At 54.4% G+C, this 27,009-nt stretch overlaps 2 protein-coding genes across 2 annotated transcripts; one reads left to right on the top strand and one right to left on the bottom strand.

Moving 5' to 3' along the window:
* Positions 1–980: 980 nt before the first annotated feature.
* SLC5A6 (solute carrier family 5 member 6) lies at positions 981–19,690 on the top strand. Its single transcript, XM_081001008.1, is given in 17 exon segments — positions 981–1,114; positions 3,201–3,753; positions 4,730–4,795; positions 6,778–6,829; positions 7,064–7,131; positions 7,824–7,978; positions 9,234–9,374; positions 9,737–9,866; positions 10,774–10,862; positions 11,726–11,838; positions 11,966–12,033; positions 12,183–12,269; positions 13,842–13,949; positions 13,952–14,013; positions 15,313–15,416; positions 17,107–17,228; positions 18,895–19,690. Coding segments are annotated over 16 exon segments (1,884 nt in total). The 5' UTR covers positions 981–1,114; positions 3,201–3,414; the 3' UTR covers positions 19,075–19,690.
* Positions 19,691–21,842: 2,152 nt separating this feature from the next.
* On the bottom strand, positions 21,843–26,424 carry TCF23 (transcription factor 23). The gene is made up of 3 exons (XM_081001200.1): positions 26,036–26,424; positions 24,600–24,830; positions 21,843–24,071 (listed from the first exon to the last, which is right to left on the bottom strand). The coding sequence occupies exons 1-3, from the start codon at positions 26,273–26,275 to the stop codon at positions 23,934–23,936; spliced, it is 609 nt and encodes a 202-aa protein (XP_080857326.1). The 5' UTR covers positions 26,276–26,424; the 3' UTR covers positions 21,843–23,933.
* Positions 26,425–27,009: the final 585 nt, after the last annotated feature.

The following is a 27,009-nucleotide window of genomic DNA, read 5'->3' as shown; positions in this document are numbered from 1 at the left end:
TGCACTTCACAGAAAGCCCCCTCCTCGCTTCTCCGGGGCCCCTATCCTGACCCTCAGACCGGCACTTCGGCTTTTCTCCTGCTAGGATCAGACAAGCCCTAGCAAGCCACTGTGGGCCGTAATCCCAGGAACTATGCATTCGGCATTCTGTGGCTCAGTGCCCTGCAGGATCAGTGCCCTCCCGGCTGCGTTGCTCAGCGGCTTCTCCCCCCCACCTCCAGAAGTCATTTTCCTCCATGGTATTGTCTCCCCCCTCCAACTCTCCTTTGAACTTGCAGCCTGGAGGCTGGCTGACTCCTCAAAGTTTGCCAGTTGTAGAGGCTAATCTCCCTCTCTCCCTCCTGCTTAAATGCTTAATCTCTCACCGAGTTTCCCAAGCGCTGTGGCTGGTGATTAAGGAGCCCTTTCCCAAACCTGAGCTTGCTAGGTGGAAGCAAAGCCCTTTGCAAGATAACTCTGCCCCTGCTGCTTGCTTTGCTAAACCTGAGCTGCTCAAATGCTGCGCCTCAGGTCTTGCAATGCACCCGTTGCCTCGGTTTACCCAGAATTTGTTTATTTGCTAGCCGACTAAGCAGAATTTACTAGGGAATGCGGGTGGTGCTGCGGGTTAAACCACAGAGCCTAGGACTTGCCGATCAGAAGGTCGGCGGTTCAAATGCGACGGGGTGAGCTCCCGTTGCTCGGTCCCTGCTCCTGCCCACCTAGCAGTTCGAAAGCACGTCCAAGTGCAAGTAGATAAATAGGTACCACTCCGGCGGGAAGGTAAACGGCGTTTCCGTGCGCTGCTCTGGTTCGCCAGAATCGGCTTAGTCAACCTGGCCACATGACCAGGAAAAACTGTCTGCGGACAAACGCCGGCTCCCTTGGCCAATAAAGTGAGATGAGCGCCGCAACCCCAGAGTTGTCTGTGACTGGTCCTAATGGTCAAGGGTCCCTTTACCTTTACTAAGCAAAATGTCTCCTTCCTCACTCTTTCTCTTCACATGGCTCTTTCTTATTGTAAAATCACAGGCTTGCCGTGTGGGACAGCTCTTTGCCTTCTTAAAATACTTTACAAATATTGGTCATGCCTAGATGAGAATGTGCAAATTGGGAGAATAACAAAGGCTGACATGTGAGTCTGGTTGAAATGCGAGTCTTTCTTATTCTTTTCTGCTCTGCCCCGGGAAGGCTTCCAAGCCACACAGAGGAGCCTCGCTTCTCTTCTGGGGGGGGGGGGTCCAAAGAGGGCAGCCTGGCAGTGCCCCCCTCCTCTCCACGCTGACCCTCGTTCCCCCCAGCCTGCCCTTGCAGGTCCAGCTTTGGGGTCCTGAGCTCAGATTCCAGCCGTGCATCCTGCATGTGGGACCCCCACAAATGAGCCTTCCTCCCCCTTGCAAGGGGCCTGTGCTGCTCCCCCCCCCCCATTGGACGGAGGTCTGCTGGGCTCCCTCTCCCCATTTCTGCTCAGGCTACCAGGAGCTATTTGGGGCTGCAGTTTCACAGCTGGCTCCATCCTGCTGAGTCCCCACATTCTGGGATCTCGGCCGGGCCAGACCGCCTTCCTCCTCCTGGCTTTTATGGGGGCTTCACTCTGTGGAGGTTTGCAAACAGAGGCTGGGTGGCCATCAGGCAGGGATTCTTGAACTGCAGTTCCTGCATTGCAAGAGGTCAGACTGGATGAGCCCTGAGGGTCCCTTGCGACTCTGCCGTGCTGTGATTCTATGAACTCTTCCCAGGCCCCCTCAACAGGGACACCCCCTTTCTCCTTAAATGGCCTTCCTCTCCCCCCCCCCCAAGCCAGGGCATGGATGGTTCCCTTCCACAGTCTCTGCTGGGAGGCCAAGCGGCCCCTCTGCAAGCGGAGAGCAAGCAGGGCTGGATCAGGCCCCTTTTCTGTCCCGTCCCTTTTCAGAGCCCTTGCAAGATCTCTGGGCTTTCCGTGTGGTTGAGAGGACATTCTGTGCAGCTGAGCTCAGGAAGCGTTTTGCCTTGCAAACCTGAGCAGAACGTAAGAGAAGCCCGATGGAACAGGCCAATGTCACAGTGGCCAACCAGATGCCCATTTTGGGAAGCCCACAAGCAGGATTTGAACACAGGAGCCCTCTCCCCCTCCTGCAGTTCCCAGCCGCTGAGATTCAGAAGCATCGCTGCCTCCGAATATGGAGACAGAGCAGAGCTATCCTGGCTAATAACAATAATAATAATAAATTTATTATTTATACCCCACCCATCTGGCTGGGTTTCCCAAGCCGCTCTGAGCCAACAATATAAAAACATGATAAAAGATCAAACATGAAAAGCTTCCCTAAACAGGGCTGCCTTCAGATGCCTTCTAAGAGTCAGATAGTTGTTTGTCTCCTTGAAGTCTGCTGGGAGGGCGTTCCACAGGGCGGGCGCCACCACCGAGAAGCCCCTCTGCCTGGTTCCCTGTAACCTCACTTCTCGCAATGAGGGAACCGCCAGAAGGCCCTCGGTGCTGGATCTCAGTGTCCGGGCTGAATGATGGGGGTGGAGACGCTCCTTCAGGGATACTGGGCTATCCATAGCCCTCTGCTCCTCCATGAATTTGTCCAACCCTCTTTTAAAGCCGTTCAAGTTGGTGGCCACCCCAGTCTCCTGTGGGAAGGAGTTCCACTGTCTAACTGTGTGCTGTGAGAATAACGCCTTTCTTTTCCCGTTCTACAAGTTCTGGTGTAGGAGAAAGAAAGAAGAGCTTTTCTCCACCCCTCCCTCCAGGCGTCATGTTATAAACTCCCATCGCATCTGCTCCTACTTGCCTCTTCTTTTGACTAAAACGCCCCAAATTCTGCTTCTCCTGGGCTGGGCAGATGGCGCCAACAGATTCGTCTCCTGGCGACACCCCCCACTGCGCCCTGGACACCCGGAGGCTGCTTTTGGGCGGCTCAGGCTGTGTGCTTTGGCCCGGGCGCTGCTCCTAGGGCGCTTCTCCGAGTCCTCCCAGCCCCCTCGCTGGGAAGGCCTGGCTCCCCGGTGCCAAAAACACTCCGGGCCGTGAAGATTGGCAGCCGGCGCTTGCCTCACTTGGGGTCCTGCCAGAAGACTTGCTCCCTCTCCGCCTCCCAGTCCTTGAGACAGGGAGATTAGCAGCGGTGAAGGTCTGCTGCCTCCCAGAGCTGGGGTGTCTGGAGGAGGGGGTGCCGGCTGGGTCACGCGCTCCTGGGTCCTTGGGCTCATTCCTCCCTCCCTCTCTCTTCCAGATCGCCTCGCCTGGGTCATGGCAGCTGCAGCGGATCTCCGGCAGCGAGGCCATCGCTTGGCAGGCTGGTGACGAGCCGGCGCCCGGTTTTGGGAAGGCAGGCTGAGTGGCTGGAGCCGGGTTTCAGCGCAGGGGCCCCTCCCGTGATGGCCAAGGGACAGTAGAAGCCCCTCGCCCTCCAAGAGGCTCCGGAGAGCCAGCGCGTGGGGACAGCCATGGCGGTGCTGACGTTTGGCGTGGCCGACTACGCCATTTTCGTCCTGCTGCTGGTCTTCTCGGCCGGGATCGGACTCTTCTACGCGCTGAGTGGCGGGAAGCAGAGGACCACACAGGAGTTCCTGCTGGCCAACCGCAGCATGGGCTTCTTCCCCGTGGCGCTCTCCCTCCTGGCCACCTTCCAGTCGGCCGTGGCCATCCTGGGCGTCCCCGCTGAGATCTACCGCTTCGGCACCGAGTACTGGTTCCTGGGGTGCTCCTACGTCCTGGGGCTCCTCATCCCGGCTCACGTCTTCATCCCCGTCTTCTACCGCCTGCGCCTGACCAGCACCTACGAGGTGAGTGGCAGCGGGTGGGGAGTTGAGGGTCTCCTGGGAGATGGGCTGGCCTGGAGATGGGGTCAGAATTGGACCCCTGGCCCTCTTCCCTCGGGGTCTGTCTCCCGCTGCAGCCGGCATCGAGGCACAAAGTGTGGTGCTCTTTTGGTGTGGTGGCATCTACACTGTGGAACTCCCTGCCTCTTGAAAATCAGGCTTTGTTGCACTCTTTTCGGCACCTGCTAAAAACACACTCTTTTTTATATATAAATTTATTTATTTGGTTTTTCAGTTTAAAATTTTACAGAGATGTATCAGACATAAAAACAAGATTCCAAAGAATCTCCTGGGCTTCCCTCCTCCCCTTTGTGGGTCCTATTATTTATCATTTCCTCCTGCATCTTTTATGATAGTCCAAATCTTTCACATCCCCATTATATTCAGAATTCCCCCTGAAACTACAAGTGATGTTCCAATCCTATTAACCAAATATTCTCACTTAGACAAGCCTGTTCAGGCGTCTGGAAAGTTGGTCTGTTTTTATTTTGTTGTCCTTTTAACTTTTTGAAAGTCTTACACTGTTGGTGTTATTCATTCTTCTTGCTGACACTTTTATCACATTGTCTTCTTGGCAAAACTGAATTGAGATATTTTCTTGGTGGGCGCTGCTGAGTGGAGTCCTGCAAGGAGGCCGGCCGGCTTAGAGCCCTACTGGGAGGCCGGCAGTTGGAGGTTTCTGGCTGTCTCTGGGTCTTCCCTTCCTCTCAAGTGGTGCCTGCAGCTGGGGGAAGCCTATGGGGACGTGGTGGGTGGGTGGGGGTCAGGAATGCTGCCCCAGATGCCCCAGGAGAGCAGGGGGGCTGTGCAGGGGTCCTTGGGCACCATCTTGTGGGGCTCCTGCCCTCCCACCAACAGGGCAAAGGCTGCACCGGGAAGCCAAGCCATATTTGCTCTCTGCCCTACTGACACCCCCAATTCTCTTTGTCGCCCCACCCAGTACCTGGAGCTGCGGTTCAACAAAGTCGTGAGGGTGTGTGGAACAGCCACCTTCATCTTCCAGATGGTGAGTGCAGAAAACTACCCTGGTCTCTCTGCCTCCTCAGTCGTGGGGAAAAGGAGGACTCTCCTTTTTAAGCTTCTGCCTCAAGCTCCCAGTCCTCCTGCTTAAAACTTTCCACGTCTCCCTCCCTCTCCTTCCTTCCTTCCTTCCTTCCTTCCTTCCTTCCTTCCTTCCTTCCTTCCTTCCTTTCTTCTGTTGCAGGAATTTATGTATACGTTGGGGGGGGGGGTTGCCCCTCCAGCAGATGTCATGCACATGCAGCCCACTACCAAATCACTTTTGTGACTTTTGTGATTTGTCCCCACAAAACACTTCATCACAGTTTTTTCCTATCTATTCAAAGGGCCTTTCTTGCACGATACCAAATGGAATAATTCACTGATCAATGTATCTCTGTACTGGCTCACTGGGAAAACTTCAGAAATTCCTATAGACCTGTGAGCTCAGCTACTCAGCAGCCCCTCTGCCTGAGGGATAATTCCTGGCATCCTGATACCTGAGTGCCAGACAGGTAGCCATTCCAGAAATAAAAAACCCAGATGGAGACATAAGGCTGGGAAACAGGGAAATGTAAATATTTCTTTTGTTCCACTGGATGGGTGTTTGGTGGAGGGCAAGGGGAACCATGGGGCAGGGTCCAGGATGCTCAGATTCCTGCCACCAGACCTCCCCTTTCATGATGTAACCGTGATGTATGAGTGATGTAGTTGGGGGGTGACCGAGCAACGGGAGCTCACCCCGTCACGGGGATTCAAACCGCCGACCTTCTGATCAGCAAATCCTAGGCTCTGTGGTTTAGACCACAGCGTCACCCACACGTCCCTAACATGGGGATTAGCAGCTAATAAAAGTTTGGGGGCTCTTTTGTTCGGGGCTTCCATCTTGTTCCACCTGGTGGCAGATATCATGCACATGCAGCCCACTACCAAAATCAGCACAATCACTTTTGTGACTTGTCCCCACAAAACACTTCATCACAGTTTCTTCCTATCTATTCAAAGGCCCTTTGCTGCACGATACCAAATGTAATAATTCACTGATCAATGTATCTCTGTACTGGCTCACTGGGAAAACTTCAGAAAATCATCTAGACATGTGAGCTCAGCTCCTCAGCAGCCCCTCTGCCTGAGTGATAATCCCTGGCCTCCTGATACCTGAGTGCCAGACAGGTAGCCATTCCAGAAATAACAAACCCAGATGAGGACAAAAGGGTGTAATGAACTTGGCTGGGAAACAGGGAAATGTAAATATCTCTTTTGTTCCACTTGATGGGTGTTTGGTGGAGGGCAAGGGGAACCATGGGGCAGGGTCCAGGATGCTCAGATTCCTGCCACCAGACCTCCCCTTTCATGATGTAACCATGATGTAACCATGATGTAGTTTGGGGGGGTGTAACATGGGGATGAGCAGCTAATAAAAGTTTGGGTTCTCTTTTGTTTGGGGCTTCCATCTTGTTCCACCTGGTGGCAGGTGGGAGTCCTGTTGCGACAGTCTTCAATCAAGACCAAGCCTCCTGGCTGCTGTTTTGCTCTGGTCTTCCGGGCTGGTGTCCTTGGTTTTGGTCCAAGGGAGCCCTCAGATTTCTCCATTAACAGTTCCTTCCTTCCTTCTTGCCTTTCTCTTCCTCCTTCCCTCCCTCCTTCCGCTTCCTTCTCCCCCCCCCATGCTGTCTCCCCCGTCCTTCCCTCTCATTCTTCCTGCCTCGGCTGTGGCGCTCAGTGGTTGGCGCAGAGCAGGTTCTTCTCTCTCAGCCTCCCTCCCTCCCAGGGCTGTTGTTGGGCAGGTGGGGGAGGGAGGGAGACCCAGAGACCCTGCGGGGGGGGGATCAAGGTCACGATTCTCCTCTGGAGTCAGCTCCCCCCCCCCCCGGCATGTGGGGTTGTTGTCAGTTGTACGCTGCCTCATCCTCCGATCTCGGGGCGGCTCACAAGCCAAAAAGGGCCTGTGGGGTCCACTTCACAGCGGGTCTGCCTTTCTCCCCACAGGTGGTGTACATGGGGGTCGTCCTCTACACCCCAGCGCTGGCTCTCAATGCAGGTGAGGAAGTGGACCTGATCCTGGTGGGCAAGGCTTTTCCGCACTGCAGCTGGAGCATTTTGGGTGGTCTGGGGGCAGGGAAAGTGGGTAGTCTGGACCCAGCCCCCTCTTGGCTGGCCCAGGGGGTGGGAGCCAGGCCTCCGGGGAAGGGGGGGTCTGATGCTGAGCTGCTGCTCTCGAGGGGCAGGCGCTCGGCCGCTGGGCCCCTCCCTGAGGACTTTTCCTTGCTTGCAGTGACCAACTTTGACCTCTGGGCCTCTGTCCTGACCATTGGGCTGGTCTGCACCCTCTACACCGCCCTGGTGAGTAGGGACCCCGCAAGGGGCAAGGGGGCAGCCTGAGCCCCCCCAGAGATTCTGGGCTGCAGGAGGTTGTGGGCTCCACGGGGCCCCCAAAGAGGGCAAATTCTTAACCACCAGCCATAAACAGAGTGGCCCCTAATTGGGGGTTGGCTAAATGTCCCTTGGGAGTCCCAGCTCCACAGGTCTATGATTCTGGGGTGGGGCTGGAGGGTCTGGTGCCCCTGGGAAAGTCTAGATTGGTGGCTTCTGGCCCCCTTGTTCCCATAAGACCACCCCCAGTACCCCTCACCCTATAAAGTGCATTGCAGTGTCTAGATGGACAGGTTATAAATTATTATTATTTATACCCCGCCCATCTGGCTGAGTTTCCCCAGCCACTCTGGGGAATATTTATTAATTATTATTATTATCATTATTATTAGCAGTTTGCACTCCCCACTAAGGAAGAGAACGACACGAGAAAATCCTAGACAGCGACAGTTAATTCCGTGCTTATTCAAAATCCCATTTAAACCACAGAATGGCTGGACTTGATCCAGGGAAGCCTGATACTCAGGGACCCCCTCAGAGCCCCCCACAAAATCCTATTGCCCACCCGCCAGGGGGCAGGACCACCCACTGTGGAAACCGTGGGACAGTGCGATCGCCCCGAATGTTGCCCCCCGTTAACCGCCCCCTCCTTCCCTTTGCAGGGCGGCCTCAAAGCCGTGATCTGGACGGACGTTTTCCAGACCTTTGTCATGTTTGCCGGCCAGGTGGCTGTGATTGTGGTGGGCACCGTCAAAGTGGGCGGCATGGGGCGCGTCTGGCAGCTGGCGGCAGAGAAGGGCAAGGTGTCCGGCATCGAGTAAGTCGGGGGGGGCAGGAGGGGCGGGGGGGCTGGTCCTTCCGTCTGCTGCCCCGCGGGATGGGCCCAGCAGAACCCAGAATCGGGGCCCCGAGGCCCCTGGCCTTAGAGCCACGGGTGCAGATCCTTCCCTTTGCACTACACCTCTGCACAAGGAAAGCACCTAGGGAAAGGATCTGGGGGTCTTGGTGGACTCCAAGCTGAACCCGAGCCCAGAGGGTGATGCAGCAGCAAAAAAGACCAGTGCTGTTCCAGGCTGCATCTGCAGAAGTCGAGGGTCCGAGTCAAGGGAAATCAGAGTCCCACTTGATTCTGGAATATCGTGTCCAGTTCTGGGCACCACAATTTATATTGGATATTGACAAGCTGGGAGGTGGGCAGAGGAGGGAGACCAAGATGATGCAAGGTCTGGAAACCGAGCCTGATGAGGAACGGTGGAAGGAATGTTTAGCCTGGAAAAGAGGAGACTGAGAAGAGCTAGGGTAAAGGTAAAGGGACCCCTGACCATTAGGTCCAGTCGCGGACGACTCTGGGGTTGTGGCGCTCATCTCGCTTTACTGGCTGAGGGAGCCGGCGTACAGCTTCTGGGTCATGTGGCCAGCATGTGGCAAACCAGAGCAGCGCACAGAAACACCGTTTACCTTCCCGCCGGAGTGGTACCTATTTATCTACTTGCATTTTGACGTGCTTTCGAACTGCTAGGTTGGCAGGAGCAGGGACCGAGCAACGGGAGCTCACCCCCTCACGGGGATTCGAACTGCCGACCTTCCGATCGGCAAGCCCTAACCAACACGCCTGCTATCCAAGCTATCCCAGCCTGCTTAGCCCCCTAAAAACTCTAATACCCCATTTTTAAAATACAATATACTCCCATAGAGACTCCTTACACTGCGTTTAAAACCAAAATTGCATTTGGATAGAAACTGTTTCTCAGGCGGCCAGTCCTAGTCTTTATAACCCTGTACCTTCTCAAGGGCTATCACATGGAAGATGGAGCAAGCTTGTTTTCTCCTGCTCTGGGGGCAGGACTTGAACCCATGGCTTCAAGTGACAAGAAGGGAGATTCTGACTAACATCAGGAGTAACTTGCTGGGGGAAGGGACTCCCTTGGAAGGAGCTGGTGGACTCCCTTTCCTTGGAGGTTGGATGGCCAACAGCCAGAGATTCTTGAGCATTTGGGGGTTTGGGGTTGGTCTAGATGACCCTTGGGGTTCCCTCCCGCCTCGACCGTTCTCTGCTCCCCTTCCCTCCCCAGCCTGAACCCCGACCCTTACGAGCGCCACACCTTCTGGACCCTGGCCTTTGGGGGCGTCTTCATGATGCTGTCTCTCTACGGGGTGAACCAGTCCCAGGTCCAGCGATACCTCAGCTCTCGCTCGGAGCGGCAGGCCGTGCTGTGAGTGGGGCGCCGTGGGGCGGGGCGGGGCGCTTGGGAGACGTGGGGCTGAGGTGACCCCGCCCAGAAGCAGGAAGGGGGCAGCTGGGAGGAGGCTGGGGGTTGGCCTGAGGATGTCCTGGGAGAGAGAGAGAGAGAGAGCTATGGGGGGCTTCTATCTGGGGGGCCTGACCCCTTTTCCTGGCTGCTGGGCCAGAGTTGCCTCCTTTGGCCTGATCCAGCAGCCTCTTCGGGTGCCCTTGTGGAGCCTCCAGCTCCAGTGGCAGTCTATCTGGATTCTATGGGGCCTTTTGGGGGAGAACAGGATGCTGGGCCTGATCCGGCGGCCCAATCCTCCCTCCCTCTTTCTCCCCCCCCTCCAGGTCTTGCTACGCCGTCTTCCCCTGCCAGCAGGTGGTCCTCTGCCTCAGTTGCCTCACCGGCCTGGTGATGTTTGCTTACTACCAGGAGCATGAGCTCAGTGCGGAGCAGAGCAGTGCCTCCTCCGATCAGGTGGGTCAGGCGCTTGCTTACACCCCCCCCCCCCATAAAATCCCAGAGGGGCATTGCGGCTGCCGGTCAGTGCAGGCAATACTGTTACACACAAAAATGGAGTGGGCTTTTGCCGCCCAGCTCCCCATCCAGGGACCCAGGACCCCCCATGTGCGTTATTGATCAGAGAAGAATGCGTGGGGTCTCTGTCCCAGCAGCTGCCCCAGATGATCTTCACGGGCCAGCTCCTGTTGGGGGGGGGCAACTGCCCTCCCTGAGTTGCCCCCTGATTTGCATCCCCCCCCCACTTTGCAAACCTTTACTTTGTTGTTGTTTTTTAAAAATTATTATTATTATTATTGAAATTTCCCAACAAAATTTACCATAATCACTACTAAAAACAAAAACACAAATTGTATTTAGTAATAATAATAATAATAATAATAATAATTTATACCCCGCCCATCTGGCTGGGTTTCCCCAGCCACTTTTACGTTTCTATTCCCGTCTCCCAACTTCCCTTTCTGGTTTATCACTTATTCATTTCTTCTGTGTGTAATTTTCCATACCTTATATATTGAAATTGAAATCATACTTTATTGACATATTCTTAACATTTTACCCTCATATTTATATTTTCTGTTTATATTTGTCCATTGTAAATGTATTACTCGAATCCTGCAAGTGAGTTCATTTCCGTACGTTATTTCTGTATGTACATCATCAAAGGTTCCCAATCTTTCTTAAAGTCCTTATTGTCCTTATCTTTGAGTCTTTTGAGTCAATCCACTTTGCCATTTCTGCGTATTCCATCCACTTTTCTTGCCATTGTTCTTTCATCGCTTTTCCATCTTTGAGCTAATAAAACACTGGCTGCTGTTGTCACCTACGTCAATAAATTCTTCTTGTCTTTTGGTCACTCTGGCAGATGGTCCTCTACTTTGTGATGGACGTCCTGCAGGGAGTGCCCGGCCTCCCCGGCCTCTTTGTGGCTTGCCTCTTCAGCGGCTCCCTCAGGTGAGCTCAGCAGGCAGCCAGCCCTTCCTTCACTGGGGATCTTGAGGACTAGAACCCTTCATTCTGCCCAGAGAGGGACCAGAGCGCAGGGCTTGGCACGCGGGCTCTGCCAGGTTCGGTCACTGCCGGCAGCATCTCCAGGGAGGGCTGGGGGAAAAGCCCCGGAGGGCTGCTGCTGCCGGCCAGTGTTGACATTACGTGAGGCCTAGGACCCACGTATCTATGGGACCGCCTCTCCTGGTCTGCCCCACGGAGGACCTTATGGTCCACAAATAACAACACTTTTGGTGGCCTCAAGGAGGTTAGATTGGTCTCAACTAGGGCCATGGCTTTTTCAGCTGTGGCCCCGATCTGGTGGAACGCTCTGTCCCAAGAGACCAGGGCCTTGCGGGACTTGACATCTTTCCGCAGCGCCTGCAAGATGGAGCTGTTCCGCCTGGCCTTTGGTTTGGACTCAGTCTGACCCTTATGTTTCCCTCCCCTTATGGTCTTGATCTACGGTCTATTTTAAAATGAGGCTGCATTTTAAATTGCATTTTAACCTGTATTTTAAATTGGTTTTCCCCCCCTTCTCTTTCCCCCCCTATTATGTTTTTATTGTGATTTTATTGGTGTTAGCCGCCATGACCCGGCTCTGGGGAGGGCGGGGTTTAAATAAAATTATTATTAGTATTATTATTATTATTATTACTATTACGGAGCCTGTGTTCCTGTGTAGATCTTCCTTCGGAAACATGAGGACTAGAGCCTTGTGTTTATTTCCAGGGAAGTGCATTGCGTCTCCCGGGAGGGCTCTGCCCAAGGGGCTTTTTCTGCCCCCTTCCCTTCGCCTGACACCCCCCCCCCGCCTCTTCTCTCGGCAGCACCATCTCCTCCGCCTTCAACTCCCTGGCCACCGTGACCATGGAGGACCTGATCCGCCCTTACGTGGCCAGCATCCCCGAAGGACGGGCCACGCTCTACTCCAAGCTGCTGGGTGAGCTGCCCCTGGGGGAGAGGGGTTGGGGGGCAGGCAGCAGCTTCCCAGTGCCCCCAGCTCCACGGCTCCGGCCACACAGCCCAGGGGTGCCTCTCCCTCTGACTGGACCCCCTTCTCCCCCCAGCTCTGGCCTACGGACTCCTCTGCCTGGGCATGGCTTACGTCTCCTCCATGATGGGTTCGGTGCTGCAGGTAAGGGGTCAGTAGAGGGGGCGGCTGGGGAGGGAAGAGCTGGATTTGGAGGTGGGGCACGTTGATTTTTTAAAATAATAATTGGGCTTTGGTCTGGATGACCTTTGGGGGTCCCAACTCTACGGTTCTCTGATTCTCTCCCCCCTTAGGCTGCCATCAGCATCTTTGGCATGATGGGGGGCCCTCTGCTGGGAGTCTTCTGCCTGGGCATGTTCTTTCCTTGTGCCAATTCCGTGGTGAGTATTGCTGTTTATTTTTTGGGGGGGGGGGTTGTTAGGAGCTGTTGTTCCCTCACCCCTCTTTCTTTGGGGTCAGGAGCCTTCCCTTCCTCTTCCCACGCTCCAAAGGGGGCAGCCAGGGTTGCAAATGGCAGAATAGCTGGTGGGGTTTTTTTGTGGGGGTGGCTTTTTTAAATTTCTTTTTTATTCAAAGTTATAACAAAACATATTTTCCAAAAACATATCCTTATTCCCCCCCATTTTTCCTCCCCCCACAAAACCCACCCCCCACCCCGCCCCCCGACTTCCCTCAGTTCCAGTCTTTGGTTTCTCCAATAATGCTATTTTCTGCATGTTACAGAGTTGTATAGATCCTCCAACTGTTTAGCTAATTATTATCAGTTTAAAAAAATTGTGGATGTTTATTCAAAACCTGCCAAGGAGTCCAGTTCACTTTGTTGCGTCTTCAAATACTTTGTGAAAGGTTCCCATTCATCCTCAAAGTCACAGTTATCCTTGTCCCGTAGCTTATGTGTCAATTTTGCCAGTTCTGCATAATCCATCAATTTTTCTTGCCATGATTCTTTAGTTGGGATTTCTTCAGTCTTCCATCCTTGTGCTACCAGAACTCTCGCGGCCGTTGTCGCATACATGAAGATGTTTTTCAACTTTTTTGGCAGGTCTTTCCCTACAATCCCCAACAAAAATGCCTCGGTTTTTAAACAAATGTTAAATGGAACATTTTCTTCAGTTCATTGTATATCATTTCCCAATTTTTTAAAATTACTTTACAATCCCACCACATATGATAAAATGTTCCCTCCTTTTCCTTACACTTCCAACATATGTTTGAACTAGTTTTGTAATGGGGGCCTAGCTTGCAATGGGGGGTCAGGATCCCCTTAATACTCTCTTCCTCTCAGTGGGATATTGGCTCTGCCCAAGGGAGGATGGAGAGCAGCAGCAGCAGCTGGGAATACGCAGACATAACATTTTACAAGGACAGAATAGTCGTCACACACAGGAGGAATAAGGATATTGTTTGAATCCTTCACCTATGGGTTTATAAACCATTTAATGTGTCTAGACGAATGGATGTCGTTAATATTGCAGTTGTTGTATAAGGGATTGCTATTTTGACTGGAACGTAATTGAGATGAACAAGATTTTGGGACTCAGAAACAAAGCAACGTCATCAAACCATCAATTCCAGCATGTGGGGGGGGGGCACCTAAATTATATAATTTGGCATCTGAATGGTTGGGATTGGTCATTGTATTATAATTTGGCACTGTTATAATGAGGCTGCCATTGGATTATTGTAATTGAAAACTAATAAAAATTATTGTCAAAAAAACACCTTCAATTATTATTATTCCCAGCAGATGTCAAGGCAATAAACAACTACGGTATTTTACTTTTAAAAGACAACTGAAGGTGGCCCTGTTTAGGGACGTTTTTAATGTCTGACACTGTGTTGTTTTTAATATTTGGTTGGAAGCCGTCCAGAGTGGCTGGGGAAACCCAGTCAGATGGGTGGGGTATAAATAATAAATTATTATTGATTATTATTATTACTCTCTTCCTCAGGGTGCCGTCGCTGGCTTGGCTGCCGGGCTGGCCATGGCGTTTTGGGTGGGCATCGGGAGCTGGGTGGCCAACCAGGTGTTTGTGCCCCCCGGGACTGGCGCCCCCAACTGGACGGAAACCTCACAACGGCCGTCATGACGACGCTGCAGACCTTGACGGCGACCCCACAGAGGTAATGGGGAAGGGGGCCGGGGGACCCCAGGATGTGTGTGTGTTTAGTAGAGCTTACTATTATTTATGGCATTCCTATCCCACCCTTTTCCCCAAGGAGGCATCCATGCTTCTCCGCGCTCATTTAACCCCCACAACGACCCTGCGAGGTAGACCAGGCAGAGAGAGGCAGGGAAGGAGGGGGGGGATGTGAGCCCATTTAACCCCTGCATCTCCCCTGCCCAGAGAGGAGGCGTCTTGGGTTGGGCTCCTGTTCCCAGAATGCCTTCCCCATGTTTGCTTATAACCTGAACGTTGCTGGAAAGAGAGGTTTGGTTGCCCAGAGCGATGGGGCTGTGGGTCACAAGGGATTCTGGGATGCTGCTCTGGACTCTGGGCTCCCTGTGCTGCGGGCGGGAACTGAGCACCCAAAGCCCCCTGCCCAGATCCCAGCGTGGGTCCGTCTCTGGGCAATTTGTGGTTATTTTGCTGGGGGAATGCCTCCTCCGTCTGCCCCAGGATTTCCTCCTCCTCCTTTTCCTCTCTTACCTCCAAGCTCTCATCCTGCCATTTCCTTCCAGAACTGTAGAATTGGAAGGGACCCCTGAGGGTCATCCAGCCCAACCCCCTGCAATGCATGGTTCAGGCATCCCTGGCAGGCAGCCCCCCTCCCCAGGAAGGAGAGCCCACCGCATTCCGAGGGAGTTGGTCCCACTGCCCAACGGCTCTTGTGCTCGGATATTCCTTCCGAGTGTGGAGTCAGAATCTCCTTTCTTGCCCCGTGAAGCCGTTGGGTCGGATCCTTCCCTTTGGAGCGGCAGAAGACAGGCAGGCTCATCAACAGGCGAGGGGGGCAAGCCGCATTCGCAATATGGGGGGGCAGCACTGGCCAGCCCTAGAGGGTTGTTGTAAGGACGGCTCTGCTGGGTCTGGCCCGGCGGTTGGCTTCCCCAGCGGCCCCCTGGGAGACCCCCAAGACCCCCTGCGGCTGGTGGTTGTATAAAAGCCCCCTCCCATGCGCTCTGGGGGCATTTTCCCAGTCTCTGCTGCCCCCTTTGTGGAAGCCCCTCGTTCCCCCACCATCCTTTGGACTGGGGCAGGCAGCTGCATCTTTCTTTGATAGATTTTATTAAAGTTTGAAAGAAGATTTATGAAGGTTAATTTCCAATATCCAAAGGTTAAAGATACTGATGTAAATACAGACTCAAAGCAGAAGAAGGGAGGAGGGAGAGAAGAAAAGAAAAAAGAACTTTCTGTGCTTTGTAGAAAATTATTCAAAACACTCTCTTCAAGATAAACACCTTTCTGCCTTTTGCCGCAGGGTCACGGGGCTGCGCAAGTTCTACAACCTGTCGTACTTGTGGTACAGCGCACACAACTCGACCACCGTCATTGTCGTGGGACTGCTGGTCAGTCTCCTCACAGGTAGGTTGGGAGCGCGGGTGGCACTTGATTTTGTGGTCGCCCCACAAAGCTAAGTATTGGACGATTCGGAACGGAGGAAATTTGAAAGGACTTCTTCTTGCGGCTTGTCGTTAACCTGCGGAACTCTCTCCCTCAGGAGGCAATGATGGCCGCCAACTTGGATGGTTTTAAAACGGGATCAGACAAATTCATGGAGGGGAAGAGGGCGATTGATGGCTCCCCGCCAAGATGGCTCTGCTCTGCCGCCAAAGTCAGAGGCAGCAATGCTTGTGAATCTCAGTTGCTGGAAACCACAGGAGGGGAGAGCGATGCTCACAGCCTAGGACCCTCGTACTTACGGGACGGCCTCTCCTGGTCTGCCCCGCAGAGGACCTTAAGGTCCATAAATAGCAATAAGGTCCCGGGCCCTAAGGAAGTTAGATTAGCCTCAACCAGAGCCAGGGCCTTTTCAACGCTGGCTCCGGCCTGGTGGAACGCTCTGCCTCACGAGACCAGGGCCCTGCAGGATCTGATTTCTTTCCACAGGGCCTGTAAGACAGAGTTGTTCCACCTGGCCTTTGGCCTCTTTCCTTTTTCCTTTCTCCTTCTGTGATGGAACTGCTATTTGGGGACTTCCCTGGCTTTTTTCTGGCCCACGTAGGACCAGTCTGGATAGTTGGCCTTGGTGAAGACTTGACGTTTTCATCCCCAAAAAGTTTTTGATTTGAGTTTCTACTGAAATGAGGCTGCATTTTTATGTTTTAATGTTGCATTTTAATCTTGTTTTTAAGCTGTATTTCAATCAATTGTTTTTATATTTGGTGTTAGCTGCCCTGAGCCAGGTCTTGGCTGGGGAGGGCGGGGTATAAATAAAAATGATGATGCTGATGCTGATGATGCTCGGATCCTGCTTGCGGGTTTCCCATAATGGGCACCTAGTTGACCACTGTGAGAACAGGAGACTGGGCCTGGTGGGACCTTCAGAGGCTCTTGCGACTGGAGGAGCAGAGCTGGCCCAAGTCAGAAGAGGCCAAGGGGGCAGGTGCTGGGGTCTGGGTGCGTATTCTGCCCCCAGCAAGCCAGGGTGCACAGCCTCTGCCCCCCTTGCCATTGCAGACTAGTGGCCTTCAGCAGAAGGGGGGGGGGTGGAATCCTTATTTCATTCCTCTTAGAAGCTTCCACCAGCATTTTATAGTGTGGGGGGGTGTTCAATAATAATAATAATTTATTATTTGTATCCCGCCCATCTGGCTGGGTTTCCCCAGCTACTCTGGGCGGCTTCCAACAAAGATTAAAAATACATTAAAATGTTACACATTAAAAACTTCCCTACACAGGGCTGCCTTCAGATGTCTTCTAAATGTCAGGTAGTTGTTTTTTTCTTTGACATCTGGTGGGAGGGCGTTCCACAGGTGGGTGCCACCACCGAGAAGGCCGTCTAATAAATGTATAAAATCAAGCCTCACTAATGTATAAAATCAGCCTGGAGTTGGGGGCATGGAAGGCAGAAGGGTGGGGGGGGGGTGTCTGTGGGGCCCTTCCAGCCAGCACCCTTTGTGCGCCTTCTCTGTGCCTTGGCATTCTGCCTGGCGCCTGGCTCATGCCACACTGCGGCTGCCTAGGAGGCCGAGCAGGGCTGCCTCTCCCGGCCCCATCAGGAGGGGGCGTGACGCTGCCGGAACCCAGTAACGCTGCCTTCTTCCCCCCCCAGGCCCCACGCGGGGGGACGACGTGGACCCCCGTACCATCTTCCCCGTGCTGCCCCGCCTGTTCTGCTGCTTGCCGGCGAGGTACCGAGAGAAGCTGCGCTGCGGGGTCAGCAGCCCCCGAGAGGTGAGGTCTTCTGCGTGCGCCTTGAGGGGGGGGGAGTTCTGGGAGGGGGCAGGCTGGGCAAGGCGACCTCCCATGCGCTTTGGAGCCCTGCGGAAGCGCGGCGAGGGGGGTTGGAGCAAAAAAAGAGGGGTTGTGAGGAGCTCCAGAAAGACCCCCCCCAAACTGAGAAAGGGGCGCTAAAGCAGCAAATGCGAAGAAGGGTAAGCGAGGGGGAAGTTTAGTGTCCTCAGAAAAGGGGGCAAGTGGGGGCTGCAGGCTCCTGTCCTGGGACCGTTGTTGTTCAGCGGCTTTCTAAATGACTTGGGTGGCGCTGTGGGTTAAACCACAGAGCCTAGGACTTGCCGATCGGAAGGTCGGCGGTTCGAATCCCCGTGACGGGGTGAGCTCCCGTTGCTCGGTCCCTGCTCCTGCCAACCTAGCAGTTGGAAAGCACGTCAAAGTGCAAGTAGATAAATAGGTACCGCTCTGGCGGGAAGGTAAACGGCGTTTCCGTGCGCTGCTCTGGTTCGCCAGAAGCAGCTTAGTCCTGCTGGCCGCATGACCCGGAAGCTGTACGCCGGCTCCCTCGGCCAATAAAGCGAGATGAGCGCCACAACCCCAGAGTTGGCCGCGACTGGACCTAATGGTCCTAAGTGGGACCTAAATGGTCCCTTTACCTTTTAAATGACTTGGATGAAGGAATCGAGGGGATCCTCGCCCAATTTGCAGATGGGGTAGCTGATGCTACAGAAGTCAGAATCGAAAGGACCGTAATGGACTGGAGAACTGGGCGCAAGCTAACAGAATGAATTTCAATAGCAAGAAAGGTTCTGCATTTAGACAGGAAGAACCAGATGCACAAATATAAGGTTATTATGATTATTAGATTTATATATCGCCCCTCGTGACAAAATCTCAGGGCAGTTCACAAGGTGAGGGACACCTGGCTTGTGAAAAGGATCTGGGGGTCTTAGTAGACCACAAGCTGAACATGAGTCAACCATGTGATGCAGCAGCAAAAATGGCTAATGCTATTCTAGGCTGCATCCACAGAAGTCTAGTGTCCAGATCAAGGGAACAAATAGTCCCACTCAATTCTGCCTTGGTCAGACCCCCACCTAGGATCCTGTGTCCACTTCTGGACATCACAATTTGAGAAGGATGTTGACAAGCTGGAAGGTGGGCAGAGGAGGGCAGCTAAGATGATGAAGGGTCTGGAAACCAAGCCATATGAGGAACGGTTGAAGGAGTTGGGTATGTTTAGCCTGGAAAAGAGGAGAGTGAGAGGAGATAGGAGAGCCATCTTCCAATATTTCAAGGGCGGTCACATGGAAGAGGGAGCAAATTTGTTTTCTCCTGCTCTGGAGGGCAGGACTCGAACCCATGGCTTCAAGTGACAAGAAAGGAGATTCTGACTCAACATCAGGAAGAGCTTTCTGACCATAAGAGCTGGGACTCAGTTTCATTGGAGCTTTTGAAGCAGAGGTTGCATGGCTGTATGTCATGGATGCTTGAGCCGAGATTCCTGCCTTGCAAGGGGCTGGACTAGATGGCGCTTGAGGTCCCTTCGAACTTTAAAATTCTGTGGTTCCAAGTGATGCAGATGGTTCTGCTGGTAAAGAAAAACCGCATCCCTGCAGAGCTGGAGTCTGACTTGTGCCCTCTCTCTCTCTCTCTCTCTGCCCAGGATGGAAACTGCTCAGAGCCGGTTCCCCTGACTGTGGAGAAGACCAGCAACGGGCTGCTGAACGGTCTGCCGGAGGGGCTGCCCCTTGGCGGGGGCGATGAGGGAGAGGAGCCCCCCGGGGAGGGGGCGGCCCGGCCAGGCGGGAGCCACAGCTACATCCTGCGGGAGACAGCCCTCTGAGTGGGACAGCGGGAGCGTCTGCGGGGCTTGGCTCTGTCCCGAGAGAGGACACCCCCCGGGAGAATGGGGTCTCGGACCCTCCTTGGGCCGCTCTGCCTGGATCCTGGATGAGCACTGGAGGGGGGTCAGGCCAGACCCCACGCCTGGGTGATGGAGCAGCCCTTTCCGGGGTCCCTCCTGCCATACTGCGAATGTGCCAATCTCTTAAGTGTGGGTGGGGGGCTGCTGCCCCCCGTAACTCAAGCACACTGGGCGAGGCAGGAGTGTCTGTCCTCCTGCCACCCAAACGCCCTCAGAGCCCTCCAGCCCACCCACCTGAGGCCTCACCAAAGAAGCCCCCCTGGACCTTCAGTGGGGTGGGGGGCGACCCTCTCATTCCATTCCCCCCTCCAGCAGCCCTTCCACCAAGTGGGGGGGGGAGCACAGACATTCCTCCATCTCAGTGACTCCCTTGACGACAGCCCCCCCCCCATCCGCTCGTGGGCCTCGTCATCCCCTCTCCTTTTCTGTTTTCTGTACCCCGTGTTGCACTTCCTCTGAGCGGTTCTGTTTCCTTGCCTTTCTGACGATGCTCAGAGAAGGATTTTGGCTGCTGTTAATAAAAACGGTTCTTGTTGCTGCTGGCTGCTTCATGGGTGGAAGCTGGGCGCTGGGGGAGCCGGGTTCAAATCCTGTCTCGCTGGGCTGCTCTCGGAAGACGTCTGGGGCTCTGCTCAAGGGGCGCCGCTGCGCATGTGGGGCCCGTTGTTGTGTCCGCTGGAACTTATTTATTATATTTATAATACGGGACTGCCTCTCCTGGTCTGCCCCGAAGGTCCACAAATGACAACACTTTGGAGGTCCCAGGTCGCAAGGTGGTTAGATTGGTCTCAACTAGGGGCAGGGCCTTTTCAGTACTGGCCCCGACGTGGTGGAACGCTCTGTCACAAGAGACCAGGGCCCTGTGGAACTTGACATCTTTCCGCAGGGCCTGCAAGACGGAGCTGTTCTTCCTGGCCTTTGGTTTGGACTCGGTCTGACCCTTATGTTTCCCTCCCCTTATGGTCTTGACTTTTGAAATGAGGCTGCATTTTAAATTGCATTTTAACCTGTATTTTAATTTTTTTTTTTTCCTGGCTGGGGAATAAATACATTTTTTTTATTATTATAACAACCCACTTTTGCTCCCCAGGAGCTCAACGTGGAGCCCACCGTTCTTTCCCCCTCCTCCTAATCCCCACAGCAACCCTGTGAGGTAGGCCAGGCGCAGAAAAAGACAGAGAATGGTCACGCAAGGAGCTTCGTGGCCAAGTGGTGATTTGAACCCTTTTCTCTCAGATCCCAGTCCAACACTCTAACCACTACTCCATACTGCCTCATGCAAACAGCAGTCAGGGATGCAGGCGGAGGGAGGAACCTGGAAATCACAGGCTGGATAGACCCTGGAAAACAGGAGGAGGTGGTGGCCAGCCCCTTGGGAAGAAAATAAATGCGTGGAGGAGAAGGTGGCTCTGGGTGGAAACTCGCCAGGGAGTTCGAATCCTTCTTGCCCGCCTCCCACAGCCCCCTGGCTGGCCTCTGCGAGAACAGGATCCCTGCACTGCAGCGGGTTGGACTAGATGACCGCAGGCTCCCTTCCACTCTGCAATTCTAGGATTCTGTGTCTAGATGGGTCCCCTTTGGCCGGATCCAGCAAACAGGCCCTTCTCTGCCAGGAGGCAAGAGGCAGCAAGGCAGCTGTTGCTGCTGTTTCCTCCTGGGTTTGGGGGGGTCCCTGGCAGGGCTTCCATCTTCGGGAAACTCAGGTTGGTGGGTCCCTGGTGTCCCTCCCCATAAAAGAGGTCAACACTGGGGCGGAATTGGGGAGGCAGCGCAGAAGCAATGGTGTCTTCCCAGCTTTGCAGAGAGGACAGGAGCTCCCTGTGACCCTCTGGCTTTTCCTGCAGCCATAGATGCCCTCGTTTAACACCTTGGGGGGGGGTTCGGCTCCCAAATTTGGTCCGTCTCCTGGTTGGCCCGTCGCCTTCAGAGTTAAAGGAGGGCAGCCAGAATGAGAAAGAAGCCAAGCCTGATGAGGAATGGTTGAAGGAGCTGGGTATGTTTGGGTGGAGAAGAGGAGGCACGACAGCCATCTTCAAATATCTCATGGGTTTTCCCATTGAAGAGGGAACAAGCTGGTTTTCTCCTGCTGTAGAGGGTAAGACTCGAACCCATGGCTTCAAGTGACAACAAAGGAGATTCTGACTAAACAGGAAGAAGTTTCTGATGGAAAGAGCTGTTCAACAGTGGAATAGTCTCCCTTGGGAGGTGGTGGGTTCTCCTTCCTTGGAGGTTTTTAAGCAGATTGAACGGCCATCTGATCTAGTTGAGATTGCCGCATTGCAGGGGGTTGGACTAGATGACCCTTGGGTCCCTTCAACTCTGTGATTCTTTGAAACTGTGGAACTTCCTCCCCGACGCCCATTTTGGGAAACCCACAAGCAGGATTCGAACCCCAGAGCCCTCTCCTCTCCTGCCCTTTCCAGCAACTACACAAAACAAATGAAATACCGCGAAAATGCCTGAAACGGGAAGTAATCGACTAGAAATATTTATTATAGAAATAAACGAAATCATAAAAATCAAAAAGTTTAAGGAAAAAATTGGAAAATTGTACAAAGCCTTAACGGGATGCCGGCTACAAACCTCGTAACACTTTGTACAATTCTAGGTTTTTCTAATTTTTTCCTTAAACTTTTTGATTTTTATTATTTAGTTTATTTCTGGTCGATTACTTCTCGTTTCAGGGATTTCCACGGTATTTCATTTGTTTTGTGTAATTTCTTGGTTCCGTGACTGTCTTTCCCCCCCCCCACTGCTTCCCAGCAACTGGCATTCAAGAGCCTTGCTGCCTCCAGTGGCAGTGAGTTCCGTAGGTTAACTGCACGAAGAAGTCCTAGCAGCTCCGGAGGCCTTGCCTCAGTGCCCCACATGCCAACCCTTCCCCTAGGCTCCTCTGCCCCATAAGCCGCTCTCCCTGGCTCCGGCTCCGGCCCTTAAGCCGTGGGGAGGGAGGGGCCCAGCTGCTGGGCGGCTGAGCCAACTTTTCCTGGGAATCTCAACGCCAATTCACCCCCTAAAAAGATCTCTTGTCTGGGAGCAGCTGGACTTTTGCAGGGCTGGGTGACCCCTCTTTCCACGGACCTTTGAGGGCCCTGCCTGGAGGAGGAGGAAGAAAGCTCGTTAGCTCGCTCGTTAGGGCAGGCTTTGGTCTGGGGCCAGGGTGAATTTATGAGCTCGGCCTTGGCCCCAGCCCCCTTTCCCAGAGAAGAACAGACGAGGCTGCCTTCCCTCTCCCCCCATCGCCCCACAAGCAGGAACTGGAAGCCTGAGCTCCTCTTAGCCCCACAGGCAGGCCCTGCCAAATGTAGGTTTTTCTCCTCACCCCACGCCTCCCATGGGGTTCTTCCAGAAAAAAAGATGGCCCAAGGCTGCCCAGACCCCCTCCTCAAGGACCCAGGGGATCCACCCCAATCTTCTTGCAGCCGTAGAAACGCACTCTGCACATGCTCAGAGCCACACTCTGCAAAGGATGCAGTTTTGTTAATAGCTGCCACAGATTGCATGTGTTTCAGGAGCTGGCAAAATTCAGTGCAAGAAAAGCATGGTGCAACATCAAGATTTAAGCACTAGGTCTGTGGGTCCCTAAGTAGGGGGTGGGGTTGCCTAGGGGGCGCTGAGAGGGAGGGGGAGATGACGGTCAGCTGGTCTCACCAGATCAAATTCAAATTCAACTGGTTTGAACTGGAATCTGAATAAACTGTGATCGTGACTGGTTTGGATCTGATGGAGTTCTCTTCCTCGGAGCGAGACACGCAAACCGCCATTCTGAATAGGGTTTTCTGTAGGGTAGGGGGCACTGGGGATGCATGGAGGAAACCTAGGGGGCAGGCCCCCAAAAAAGATTGGGACCCACAGCACAAGATGGAAGACTCAAAGAAGAACAGCTGTCCAAAGCTGCTGCAAGTTTCAAAGGCCTGGGGAGATAAAAGGGTTTTGTCCGTGCCAAACCCCCAAAAATTCAGGAAGGCCTTTCTGGGGGAGGGTCTCTGGCAAGGAAAGGCCCGTCCTCTGGGCTCCAGGCCGAGAGGATCCCGCAGGAAGAGGCAGGCCAGCCCCACAGCCTGCTGGCCCCAAACCCTGAAGGGCTTTAGCAGTCAAAACCAGCCCTTTCCATTAGCCTTGGAAACAGACTGGGGGGGTGGCATAGCAGGGGGCCATAAGCTCAGCGCCAGGGGTGGACTAGAGGACCTTTGGAGCCCCTTCCACCTCTAGGGATCCAGCAGGCAGCAGGTCTGAGCACACACTGCAGGAGGGGGAGCCCCACGCGAAGGCAGGCTGCTTATATGGAGTAGTTATAAAAGATGTTTATGAACAAATTCCTGCATTGCAGGGGGTTGGACTAGATGACCCCAGGTGTCCCTTTCCGACTTGAGGATTCTGTGAAATGCTGGAAGTGGTCTTGCACCAGGTCGCCTCCCTCTGACCCACCTAAGACCTCCTGCATTAGGTGATATGGACTCCAGGCCACCCTACAAACGGCTTTTAAGGGGTCCAGAGGGGTCCTGTAACCCGCTCTGGGAAGAGCGCAGCCTGGGAATCGACTGTCCTCCAAATGCAGCCCCAGAGGGCAGAGGAGGGTTTGGGGCATCCAGGCTTTTCCATGAGGCAGGAAGCACCCCATGGCGCCATCATCCCAGGGAGAATCATAGAACTGTAAAGTTGGAGGGATCCCCAAAGGTCATCCAGCCCAACCCGCTTCAGTGCAGGAATCTCAGCTAGAGAATCGTCTCTTCCGAGGGAGTCCGGTCCACCGTCAGATCTTGCTTCAGGGAGACGGGTCATGGCTGTGCCCCCCTGGCGTCTGGACCCATCTGAGCCCACCCGCCGGGGGCAGGCAAGGGTGCGACTGCTGCTTCTGCGGAAGGGCGGCCTCCAGGCCAGGAGCCCACGTAGAGGGCGCAGCGCAGGGGCCACTTCTGCAAGACAGGAAGGTGAGATGGGTGAGGGGGAGAAGGAGAGAGAGGAGCCCTGCTGCTCTGTCGGGCCCCTCCTGCCTCTGGTCTGGGCCAGCCAATCATAATAGGAACAACCGTTTCAAAATCAGTGGTTTTGAGTTTTCCTCTTCCCTCCCTGTTGCTTTTACCTTGCATGCTGTGAGGAGTTTTTTTTGGGGGGGTGTTAGCCGGCTGGCAGGGCCTGTCTCATTTCAAATGTATATAGGTCGCACTGGAAGCCATTTTGGCAGAAGAGCAGGGTGCAAAGGCCAAAAATGAAGCGAAGCAAACAAACTTGGGGGAGGCCCAGGGACCACCACTGCCACCCCCCCCAGGGCTTCCCCAAAGGACTCTGGGACTCTGCCCACCTTGCAGGGCTCCTTGTGAGGAAACCACCAGTGCTTCAGCGTGCAACTTGGGCTTGCCAGTTCCGTGGCAGATGCTGCCAAAGCGAGCTCCCTCCAATGCCAGACCCCAAGAGGGGGAGACCAGCCCTCTCCCCGCCCTTACCTTCAGTGGGTGCAAGAAGGCTGCTGGGGGCATCCTGGGCGCGAGGGGCCCCTGCTGGAGGGTGTGGCTCAGGTGGGTGATGTAGCTGGTGGCCAGGAGGAGGATGTCCAGCCTGGAGAGCTTGGTGCCAGGGGGCACAGCCGGCAGCGCTGCCTGCAGGGCGAGGAAAGCCTGGCGGAGGGTCTGCACGCGGCTTCGCTCCCGGGCGGCAACGGGGGCCTTCCTGCGGCCCTGAGGACGAGGAGACGCAGCGGCCATGCCCAAGCCACACATTCCTCTGGCCCCAGAGCAAGGACATCACATGACCCACTGCCCACAGAACTGGGGGCTTGGCTGAGGGTGCCCTTGTGCTCCTTTTATGTCCCTTTGTTCCAGCTGTTTAGCTGCAATTCATGCACTGCAACGGGGTGGACTAGATGAGCCTTGGGAGCCCCTTCCAACCCTATGTCTCCCTACATTTCCAGCCGCATAAGAGCCAATGTGCCATTACCTATGGGGTAAAGGACCCCTGACCATGAGGTCCAGTTGTGGCCGACTCTGGGGTTGTGGCGCTCATCTCGCTTTACTGGCCGAGGGAGCCGGCATACAGCTTCCAGGTCATGTGGCCAGCAGGACTAAGCCGCTTCTGGCGAACCAGAGCAGCACATGGAAATGCCGTTTACCTTCCCGCCGGAGCGGTACCTATTTATCTACTTGCACTTTGACGTGCTTTTGAACTGCTAGGTTGGCAGGAGCAGAGACTGAGCAACGGGAGCTCACCCCGTCGTGGGGATTCAAACCGCCGACCTTCTGATTGGCAAGTCCTAGGCTCTGTGGTTTAACCCACAGCGCCACCCCAGCTGCATAAGCGCGCCAGTGTGCCACAGAAGTGTCCAAATGGGGCCTGGCAGAGACCAGGGTTCGAATCCCCACTCGGCCAGGAAGCGGACTGGGTGTGGCCGTGGGTCAGTCAGTCAGTCAGTCGCTCTCGGCCTGACCTCCCTGGCAGGGTTGCTGTGAGGCTAAAATGGGGAGGGACAGAACCATGTACACAACCTGGAGCGCCTTGGAGGGTCGTAGCTTAGTGGCAGAGCGGCAGACCTTCCATGCAAAAGGTCCCGGTCTGGGAGAGACTCCGCGCCTGAAACCCTAGAGAGCAGTTGCTGCCGGTCAGAGTAGGCCATACTGAGCTAGATGGAACACAGGCAGCTTCCTATGTTCCTTATGCTCTCTAGTGGGATAGAAGTGCAATCAATCAATCAATCAATCAATCAATCAGTGTTTTGTTGGGCCTTTGTTGGGTTGTTCTATCACACCAGCCTAGCTGCTGGTCAGTGGGGATTCCACCTAGTCTAGCCTCCTATGCCCATTGCGGGAAACCCACGAGCAGGATCCGAGCGTGAGAGCAACCCTCTCCCCTGAGCCATCGGCTGCCCCCTGGCTGCTGCCCTCCTTACCCTCCTTGCAGCTGTGACTGGCACTTCATCCCCGGGCAGCCGGCCAGCTCCTCTGGCTCTGCTGCCCCTTCTCTGGCTCCTGCTCAGCCCCACTGGTCCCCTCCGTCTGCGGCCCGAGGATGAGGACGGCTGGGACTCCCTCTGGCTGCTACTCCCACGGCACAGGAGGCAGGCAGCTTGGGGGGCGCAGGGGCCAAGCGCCTTCTCCCCGGTCCCGGCCACAGACTCCGGCTCAGCCATCCCTCCTGCTGCTGGCCCTGATCCTCCTCCTCTGGGGCCAGATGTGCTTTGCGGCCGCCAGGAGGACTCCCAGCGCCCCTATCCCAGCTGGGAGGATCCGGCCCCAGCCCAGCCTCCTGCTGGGACAGCTCAGGCAGCTCCACCCAGCTGGCTCCAGAAAGAGACCCTCCGTCCCACCCACAGGACCTCGGAGAACGCAGGCCCCCTGCCTCTGTGCCAGCCCTGAGCATGGCAGGGGCACCTGCAGCCCTCCAGGTGAGCCTGGCCAGAGAATCATAGAAATACAAAATTGGGAGGGACCCCTAAGGGTCAACTAGTCCAACCCGCTGCAATGCTGGGCCTTGCTTTGGGGCAGGCAGGCAGGGGCTCAGCAACACACAGAGCACATAAGAAGAGCTTGCTGGATCAGGCCAGGGGCCCGTCTAGTCCAGCCTCCTGTTCTCACCGTGGACAACCATTAAGGGAAACCTTGTTATTAAATATTCCAAGAAAAATGCACACCAAGAACTCTGGCCAATATACGTTTCAATAGTGGGAGTGGTCCCTCCTCGCAAATCAATAGTCAATCGTAACAAAAACTAGTCCATTCAAAGTATGTATTCTGACAAGGATTACAAACTCAGAGATTACAAACTCAAACTCAGAAGGAGTCAAATCTGACTATGGACTAATATGAATTTATCTCTACTCATAAACTCTTATCTTTAATACTGTAACAAATTATTGTGTTATAC

This window comes from Podarcis pityusensis (genome assembly GCF_964106645.2).
Source record: "Podarcis pityusensis genome assembly, chromosome: 3".
NCBI classification, from domain to species: domain Eukaryota; kingdom Metazoa; phylum Chordata; class Lepidosauria; order Squamata; family Lacertidae; genus Podarcis; species Podarcis pityusensis.
The sequence above is the reverse complement of the archived record's forward strand: the minus strand, read 5'-3'. Positions and strand labels throughout refer to the sequence as shown.